The 10,420-nt window shown below is 34.5% G+C and overlaps 1 protein-coding gene across 1 annotated transcript; it reads left to right on the forward strand.

Annotated features, from left to right (window-relative positions):
- Positions 1–7,656: 7,656 nt before the first annotated feature.
- On the forward strand, positions 7,657–9,622 carry LOC106310026 (cytochrome P450 78A5-like). The gene is made up of 2 exons (XM_013747220.1): positions 7,657–8,672; positions 8,797–9,622. The coding sequence occupies exons 1-2, from the start codon at positions 7,734–7,736 to the stop codon at positions 9,412–9,414; spliced, it is 1,557 nt and encodes a 518-aa protein (XP_013602674.1). The 5' UTR covers positions 7,657–7,733; the 3' UTR covers positions 9,415–9,622.
- The last annotated feature ends 798 nt before the right edge of the window (positions 9,623–10,420 follow it).

The raw sequence follows: 10,420 nt of genomic DNA on the forward strand, positions 1-10,420 counted from the left end.
AAAAAAAAAAAAAAAAAAAAAAAAAATTGTAGCCACAACGTTGCTCACATTTAAAGAACCAAATACTTTCTATTAATCTTAAATGCGGTTAAAATTTATAATTATGGCCTAAATTTTGATTTATTGGTGAATGTAACCATGTAGAACAAGATCTTGCAAGTAGTATTAAGGCTGGAGCGACAATCTCAAATGATCAATATCAGAACAATGGTGCTAGTTGTAAAAAATGCCATTTTGGACCGAAGTGTAAGATAGATGCTCGACAAAAGGATCGAGTTATGCTTTGTAAAAGAGAACTCCAATGTTCGAAACGCAAAGGTGGATTCTACAGTAACCAAAGAATTTGCGAATGTGTCAAGTGAAATCATTGAGAGAATGCAAAGCTTTGTGTAAAGAAAAGTTATATAAATGATCGAAAAACAAAAATTAGAATGTTGATGTGCCTGCACGAGTCTCTGCTATATATTATCGGCCCAATAAATAACTATCTGATGGGCTACTGTTCGCAGAGTCCACAAATCGGAGTCAGGATACTGTTTTGATTGAATACGTTGAGCCACCCATCAAACTCACAAACCATTCACTTTCACATTCACCATCTAGATACCAAAGGATATTTTAATAGTTTTTGGTAAGAACGCGTTGAATTGTACGATTTAACAGCATATTAGCGCATGGGAAAAGATTACAAAGACAATAAAACTATAGTTTCATTTTCACCAACCCGCTAAAATATCACCAACACGATTTATTTTTAAACTGGTTTTTCATATTGTATTATTATACTTTTGGCAATCTTATACATTTATCGTATTGTTCTTTATTATCACCGTTATAACAGCGTAATATATCATGAAAACTATTATTGTTTGAAATATAATTTTCTAACATTTTCAATTTTTAACATATATACAGGGGCGGATCCACGTGGAGAAAAAAAATGGTCAACTGAGACTAGTTAAATATAAAAAAATGATAAATTAATTTTCGTAAGGTGCTTGAACTCTGTTGGTCGCAAGTCTCTTAAAACTCACTAACCCGAGGCACCCCTATTTATTCTTTTTATTATTTATTTGTTTTTTTAACAAATTATTTATTTGTTATTATTTGGCGTTTTCGGATCTAAAATTCAAAATTATGACTACAGTGAAATCTTCTTATGAGTCCGACTCTGTATATATAATTATATATATATTGTGAAAGTAGTACATCCATAAAATGATAATATATATATGTGATATTTAAATATATGTGCATGAGTGTGTTTATTTATGTAACCAAAAAGTAATCCATGTACATCTTCGACTACATGGCAAACAAGGGCAAGAAGAACCACAAGATGATGACAGGGGAAGAACTATATCAATTTGGTTATGCTCAAACCGAACCAGAAGTCATAACTGTAAGATCTCTCGTTGTCCCGACATGGACTTGATTGGCCTTTCACTTTTCATTTCCTTTCATTTTTGTTGTTCTTACTTATGCCTACGCGTCACCGTAAAATCATTTTGGGTTCCATAATGAACAGTTGTCAATAGTGAAATATTCTCCTGATGTTATGTCCTTTTCAACTAAAAATGTAGAACATGCACCTTTTTCCCTTAAACTGCTTCAGTGTTTTCAAAAGTCGTAGTTCTATTTCTATGTATTTATGTATTCTTTTGGTCAAAGTTTCTGGAGTGCATTGCATAAGCTGCTGACCAATAGTTGAACTAGTTTTTCTTTGAAAATAAGTAACCTCTTAAATGTTTGTATAAGGTTGGTTTTTGATGGGGCTGGTAACGTTTAATAACGTTTAATGTTTGTTTAAGCATACAGATTAAGCAGCACAAATGCAGATCAAGCGGATCATACAAGAAAGAAGTAGATCAAACCGATCAAATAATTTATTATAACTTATGAATGACAAAATCAGTTCAAAACTATACAACATATATTAAAACAATAAAAATTACACATAGATATCTAAACAAATATTTTAGATGTTATAGGATCGGCTGAAATGCCTGTAAATATTTTATAAGATACTTATACTTTTTAAATTTTCTTTTTAGGTGATTAAGATTTTCTTGAGAGAACCGCTAGGTTACACTAATATTGAATTTTTGGGTAAATTTACCACCGGAAAACTCTCTACCAGTGGATGTAAGATATTTGAAATAGTGATTAGTCATGAAAATTATTTGATTGTACAACTCAATAAATACACGTTCTCGGTAAAGATTTCATTTAAAATTGTTGTGTTTTGTCGGCAATTGAACGTCTTGCTTATAATTTTAAAACAACACAAATAGTATTAATATAAACTATAAAGCTAATCATTGTACATATAAATATATTTTAAAGTTAAATATTTGGAACAAAATTATTTATTATCAAAAAGAAAAAAAAAACAGATCAACACCACCAAATGTTAGCGGTTGAGATCTCATGCAGATCTCCCGTTTTTTCCACAAAAAAATAAAAATATTGAACTGCATGCAGATCTCCCGCTTAAACTGCTTTTGCAAACAAAAAAACGTGAATGTTGAATGTATTCCGGAAAAACTGCATGTGAAGGAAAACTACAGTTGTCTTGTCTTTCCATTCATAACTAGAGGAACTCTTGCTTGGCCATGCGTTTTGGGTTCAGGGATTTGCGTTAGGTTCGGGATGTATTATTATCTTTCCCCTATATTTATAAGATCACGCAGTTGTCCAAAAAATATTGAAAGGTTCTTTAACAAAATGTTTATTAGAGTATTGGGTTGTGTGTGTTTCTTTTATGCTCTGTAATAAGTTGCTTTTAGCAACATTGTAAACTATTTCAGAAAATGGCAATCTTGACATCTTATCCAAAAAAAAATGTTTGTAGTAAAAAGATTTTAGATAAATCATCTTAAAGCAATTTTTAACCTAGTGGCTATTTTCTAAGCCGACATAAGTAAAAGTTCACACTTCATGCAGTAAAAGGGAATTGTAAAATCACTATTGTGCATGTTTTCAAGTTACTATCGACACTATAGTAAATGTGAAAGGGAACTGTAGACTTCGCTGTCAAATACTATATAAAATACGAAACAGTAAATCAAGCAGTAGAAGTAGCTGAATGAAGCAGGCCTACGCTACACAAGACTACATAACACATTACAAAGCTTTTACGTATAAAATGTCAGCTTTCTTCGCTTCCTGTATTTTCGTTTTATCATCACTGCCTTTTGTCTCCCCTTTTAATCTCTTTTTTTTTCCCTTTTTTACATATCATAGTACAATTATTTGTTAATTTAGTTTTCCTCTACAGTCTATATCCTGTAAAACAATAAAATTAGCAATGTAAACTGTACAATATTTATAAAAAATTAAAGAAGCACAGTGATTTTACAAAAATTACAAGGACCACGCGAGGCCTTTAAAGATAAAATCACACGGCAAAGATTTTCTTTTACAATTATGATATTGATATTGACTCCACTACCGATCTGACTCCATATACGTGTCTCATAATTTAACTCGTTTGATTATTTCTTAAAATATCGAATTGTGAAGTAAAAGCTCGAACATGTGAGCACGCCTTGGAATTAAATGCCAGACGTATTAACTCCACCTTTTGATCTAAACTACATGTATTTACTCATATTTATGAGTGTAAAGCAAAAAGTAGAACTCGAATTATTTATTTAGGTTTTACATTTTGATTACAAAAAGCAAAAAAACTGCGTCAGTTCTGTAAAATTAGACTCATTTTATTAAAATACTAGAAGTTTTCATTGAATACTTCTGGCATTCTGAAAATTTAAATGTTTTAAATAGAAGTTTTGTTACCATTTCGGTTAAGTTTTCTTCATTTTCTTTTAGTAATATTATCACAAAAATGCACCAATAAAATACTAATACATCCGTACCATTAAAAGAGCTTTGATAAGAGTGGCAAGGACGGCTGTGATTCTCATTTCGATTCTCTTCTTTAGTAAGTATCCTTTCTCTTTTCCGACAATACTAAGAGCATTATTATCCAAGTTTTTAAAGGGTCTCTTAGATTAATTTTGATTTAAAACAAAATCAAAAATAAATATTAAAACAAAAGATGTATCTTATTTAGGGGAAGCAAGGGACGTTTTTTAATGTACACGTGTCAAATCTCCAACAAAATCAATCTCTCAAAAGCCATCACCACCTCCCATATCCTCTTCGATCTCCTCTCCGACACCATGCTTTTTGACCTCGACATGAGGTACTCTCTTCTCATGTACATCTCCACCCTCCGTCTCCACGCTTTACCTCTCCGCCTCACGATTTCCGAACTCCGATCACTCCCCAACGCCTCTTCCGTCCTGATCAATCTCTCTGCGCAATCCTCCTCCGTCCCGACCTTCATTGTCATCACCTTCTTCTCACTCGTCGCAATTGAGTTTCTCACCCTTCTTCTTCTTGGACAAACGATTGTTATCAGAAAAGAGAACCTGGAACTCAGCCTCCTCTATGCAACTCTGACAGTGACCCAAATCAGGTACGTTCTTTTATGGACTAAATTGATTGTTGATTGGCCGAAAATTGATTTGATATGCTTCAATCTGTCCCTGCTTGGTCTTGGATTGTAGATCATAGGATCATTGTAATGAAACAACTTGTTCTAATAATGTGGTTTTGCGATATTGTTGTGTTTTGTTAAACCAATGGCTAATTACCTCAAGTTCGATGTGTTTTGATCTTCAGACCTTTTTATGAATTGATTGGATTAGAAGGGTGAAGCTGATATCTCTGTTGTGCTGATAGATTCAGTGGCTCCGTTACTCTCAGTGGCGGCCAAGATTGGAAGGCAACGTTGAGGGTCCCACCTCCTGATACTCGTTATCAGACTGGTGCCTTCTGCATTCCAGTTCTTGAGAAAATTGATCCAAATACCAATGTTAGTATGCTTGTTTATTGTTAGGAACTCATATATTTGAGAACAGCCATGATTCTAGTTCCAACGCATGAGCTGGCTCTTCAGACTTCACAGGTTTGCAAGGAGCTTTCCAAATACTTGAACATCCAGGTTATGGTCACCACTGGCGGTACCAGTCTGAGAGATGATATCAAGCGGTTACATCAACCTGTACATCTGCTCGTTGGAACTCCTGGAAGAATATTGAATCTTACCACAAAGGGAGTGTGTGTTTTGAAAGACTGCACGATGTTTGTGATGGATGAGGTAAGCTCTTGTACTATATCTTCGTTTTGTGATTTATTGCTAAAAGCGTGATGAAAAAACTGTAGGATTACTGCTAAAAATAAGTCTTCTGATTGATTGCATTCTACTCTATATAAAATGCATTGCTATACTTACGACTTATGTAGTCAGTTTTAAAGTTTTAAATAGAAGTTGTTTTATTGTGCCATAAGCTTCAAAGTTTTTAACTCCTTACAAACTATCTTACCAGGTCGACAAGCTTTTGTCCGCAGAGTTCCAAGCTTTAGTCTGCAGAGTTCCAGGCCGACTATCCTCTTGATACTCAACAGTTTACAATGTGAGTATGCACATGTTCTGTTTCATGTTACATGTTCTTCCTTTGTTGTTCTTGTTATTGATTATGGTGTGTCATTACTTGCATTGTGAAGATATATCAAAGCTTATTCTCATTGATGTGTTGTTTTATCATATTCTTTTTTTAAGAACCTTTAAATAAAAGACTTGCAATGGAGGACATAAAAATTGAAAGTTCTTAACTAAGTCTCTTAACCAAATTTACTACTTAAATAGTATTAAAAATTAATTAAGAGACCCTTAATGGGTCTCTAGGTTAATGATGCTCTAAGAGCATGATTAATGGGAGGTTCTTAGGGTAGAGTTTTTGGCAGAATATAAGAATTCGTCTCTTAACTTTTAACTAAAAAATCTAAGAGCTGGTTCTTAAATAAGAAATTTAAGAGCCGGCTCTTAACTTTTTTAGTTGAAAGTTAAGAGACGGGTTCTTATATTCCGCTAAGAACTCTGTCCTAAGAATTCTCCATAACATTAATGCGAGGTTGATATTACTCCTTGACGTTAAACTGTTGTAAAAGTTTATTGGAGTGAAGTATTAAAAATATTTTCTGTGTGTTCTCTATCAGTAACATGTGGAGACAAGGAATCATTTTACTCATGTTCATATTCGAGTGATTTGGCAGAGATTGGTGCGATGTTTGCTTCAATCTAGATACACGGAATATTGGGAGGAGATTGTAGCTCTTCTGCTGGATAATAGATAGGACCGTATAAGGATGTTCCTGCTGAGATACACTTTTCAAGCATCTGTTCATGCCCTTGGAGGGAAATAAATAGGTGTAGGCATGGTGAAAAAGAGCTTCCGTATACACTTTTGCCCAAAACCATTGACAAAATGTTGGAAACAGACTATTTACTATCAAGAGACAAGGAGATCATAAAGATAGATGCAGGGATGTGCGTATGGTTTGGATCAAGAGGATGATCTTGTCTGATTATCTCTCCCTGGTGAAGCTATTGAAGGGTAGAGGCTCGGTTCCAACTTTGTTCGGTATTTTATTTGACATCTATTACTTTAGCTCTTTGTTTGATGTTATTTCCTTTCCGCATGTATCTTGGTTGAGTAATGGGATGGATGATTTAGTGGCAAAATCAGCTATTTCATTGTTAAACTTCATTGGAGAATAAATTCTTTAAGTTATGAAATGAACGTGTGTTTAATAAAAAAAATATAGACGCTTAGTCAAATTATTTACATTTCGATCTCAAAGTTATTAACTGTACAAAAGTTTTGGATAAATTAAATCTAACATTTATAAAAAAAAATATTTTCTATGTATGTGGCAGAAAATATCTTGACTTTGTTGCAAAATTATTTGCATGACACACCAAATCTTTAGCTTTTAAATTCCCACACAATCCATATGAATCACATTTTACTACATGCTAACGATTTTTCAAAAAATATTGGTACTGGTTAGAAACATTCCCAAATCATTATAATAACAACACATATTAGAGTTTTTTAAAGTTTCTTTTAAGTTCAAAAAAACAACATATATTAGGACTAAAAATTTTAACAAACGAATTTATTTTGTTGTCTAACACAAAGTTAGCAGATATCATTACAGTATAATTTTATCATAATACATGTTTAAAGGACGTCTATTTAAACATTAATACTCCCTCCGTTTCTAAATGTAGGTAGTTTTAGCGAAAAAAAAGTTTGTTTCACAATATAAGTAGTTTACATATTTCAATGCATCTTTTTCATTTATTGGATATTGTGTGATCAATGAAATAATATTAGGTTTTTAATAATTGGTTGAATTGATTGGTTAAATAATATTTTTTTTAAATAACAATTTTTTAAATATTAGTGATTTTAAGCAAAACTAGTTACAATTAGAAACGGGAGGAGTACGTTTTTAAAATGGTGATTTTCGAAACAATTTTGGAAATAACAAAGTTACAGCAATATCAAAGAATCACTCCATCATTCCGTGGTTTCATCAGTAAAAGTTAATGACTTGCCTTTGACCTAAAGACAACATAATCAATGCTAGTACAAACTTTTTAAAAAATAATTAATCCAACATTAACAGGCCAATAAAAAGTAAAGTAATTATTTTTAAAAATAATTAAAATATTAATGATGTACCAAGTGACCGTCTATTTAAACACTCTTTCCATGCATACCATTTCATATCTTCATAGCTCTCAACACTTCTATTTTCTCTCTCTTTCTCTCACATACACTTTCTCTCTTCTTTCATTACTCAAGCCTGAGATGTCTCCAGAACCTTACGTTCTGTTCTTTGACTCTCTCAACCTGGTCACCTTCGAAACCTTTGCTTGGCTTTCTCTCTTCATAGCCACAGTTGCTTTCATTCTCTCACCAGGTGGCCTCGCATGGGCCTGCACCAAGTCTTCCAAGTCTCGGGTTTCGATTCCTGGTCCATCTGGTTCTCTTGCCGTCTTCTCACGCTCCCACCCTCACCGCGTTCTCGCAGCGCTTGCCCAACGCTTTAAGGCCTCTCACTTGATGGCGTTCTCCGTTGGTTTTTCACGTTTTGTCATCTCCAGCGAACCGGACACCGCTAAAGAGATTCTAAACAGCTCTGCTTTTGCTGACCGGCCGGTTAAGGAGTCAGCTTACGAGCTTCTCTTCCACCGCGCCATGGGGTTCGCACCGTATGGTGAGTACTGGAGGAACCTGAGGAGAATCGCTTCAACGCATCTTTTCAGTCCGAGAAGAATCGCGGGTTTCGTAGGTGTTAGGGTTGGAATCGGTATGAAGATCGTGAAGAAGATCAAGAGTGTTGCTATGTCTTCAGCTGGTGGTGAAGTTGACGTGAAGAAGGTGATTCACTTTGGTTCATTGAATAATGTAATGACGACTGTTTTTGGTGAAAGCTACGACTTTGATGAGGTTAATGGTGATGGGTGTTTTCTGGAGAGGCTGGTGAGTGAAGGTTATGAGTTGCTTGGGATATTTAACTGGAGTGATCACTTTGGTGTTCTTCGTTGGTTTGACTTCCAAGGAGTGAGGAAGAGGTGTAGAGCTTTGGTCTCCGAAGTCAACACTTTTGTCGGCAGCATAATTGAGAAGCACAAGATGAAGGCGAGCAACAATCTCGATGGAGAGGAAAATGATTTCGTTGATGTCTTGCTTGGCTTGCAAAAGGATGAAAAGTTGTCTGATTCTGACATGATTGCTGTTCTTTGGGTAAGCTCTTTTACTAGTATTTGTTTTTAGGATATAAGTTATTAAAAATAATGTGTTTTTAATACAGTATATGTTATCTAAATTTTTTATATTTTTTTAATATGGGTTTTTGATTTATGTTTAGGAAATGATATTTAGAGGGACGGATACAGTTGCGATTCTAGTAGAGTGGGTACTTGCAAGAATGGTATTGCATCAAGACATTCAAGCTAAACTCTTCAAAGAGATAGCTTCCGTTACAAGTAACAACACTAGATCCTTGTCTGATTCTGACATCTCAAAACTGCCGTACCTTCAAGCTATTGTCAAAGAAACCCTGAGGCTCCACCCACCTGGGCCGCTCCTCTCGTGGGCTCGTCTCGCTATCCACGATGTCAACGTAGGTCCCAACCTTATCCCTGCAGGAACCATAGCTATGGTCAACATGTGGTCCATCACACATGACGCCAAAATCTGGACCGACCCTGAAGAGTTTAAGCCTGAGAGGTTTACTGAAGGTGAGGATGTAAGCATCATGGGTTCAGATCTTAGGTTGGCTCCATTCGGGGCAGGTCGTCGGGTTTGCCCTGGCAAAGCAATGGGTCTAGCCACTGTTCATCTCTGGGTTGCTCAGATGATTCAGAATTTCGAATGGGTTAAGGGTTCTTGTGATGTGGATCTCACTGAGGTTCTCAAGCTGTCTATGGAGATGAAGAAGCCGTTGAAGTGCAAGGCTGTTCCAAGGAATGTTTGTTTTGGTTGATGGATCCGATTATCTGTTGTATCGGGTCGGGTACTTGTTTTAATAACTACTACGGGTAGTCTCTTTTAATAATTAATAATTTTGGTTTGCGTCGGAAGTTAGGGTTTTGGCACGTTTTGTGTTTGCTTCAAGTAACGTAGCGTATCTCGTTATCGGCTTTGGTTTAGTGGCTATATATTCAATAATATCATATCTATAAATTTGATTAGTCAAGTTTATGCAATATGAATTGTTGTACTATTTTTCCAGCAAAGATCACGTACAATTATATTTTATTTTCCCCTCTCGGACAATTATTCAGTTATGAAAACCCGGATGTCATCTTATCCCATATGCAACTAGTTCCAGTATTTGATTAAGCTATTGAAATATTTCAACTAGCATATTCATCAACATTGAATTTGGCTCATCGGAGGTAATCCGAGAGAATATGTAAATGTAAATTTTCTTTCCTGGTTTTGTACAGTACTAGTTATGTAGCTATTAGGTCAGAGTTTAATGAGAACATTAAAATATACTGATAAGATCCGACATAATACAAGTCATATGACAAGGTTGAGTTTTGCTAGAAAGGAAACCGAGTAATCAAATGATCATTGATGAAAATTATCAGTTGGATCATGTGTTAGCATCTCGATCAAGATGATCCAGATTTCGAACATGTGAGTAAATCATTGGATATTAGGCTATTTAACTCACTATAATAAGATTGTAGATCAATGAGCAACTGATTTTCTCTTCTTACACATGCTGATCCATCATTACGACATGATCAAAAATTCCAACTAGAAAAGCGGGAAAAAAACCAAGGAAATACACCATAAATCTATTGTAAATTTGTGAAACTCAATGTTTTTACGCAAGTTTAATGGCTGCTTTCTTGATAAGATATTATTTTTCGAGGACTAAATTGTGAAATATATGTTTGATTTTCATTATATAAAATAAAATATATTTAGAAATAACCCGAAAAAATTGTAAGGCTTGAATTATTTTTCCGTTCGAA

This window comes from Brassica oleracea, chromosome C8 (assembly GCF_000695525.1).
Source record: "Brassica oleracea var. oleracea cultivar TO1000 chromosome C8, BOL, whole genome shotgun sequence".
Taxonomy (NCBI): domain Eukaryota; kingdom Viridiplantae; phylum Streptophyta; class Magnoliopsida; order Brassicales; family Brassicaceae; genus Brassica; species Brassica oleracea.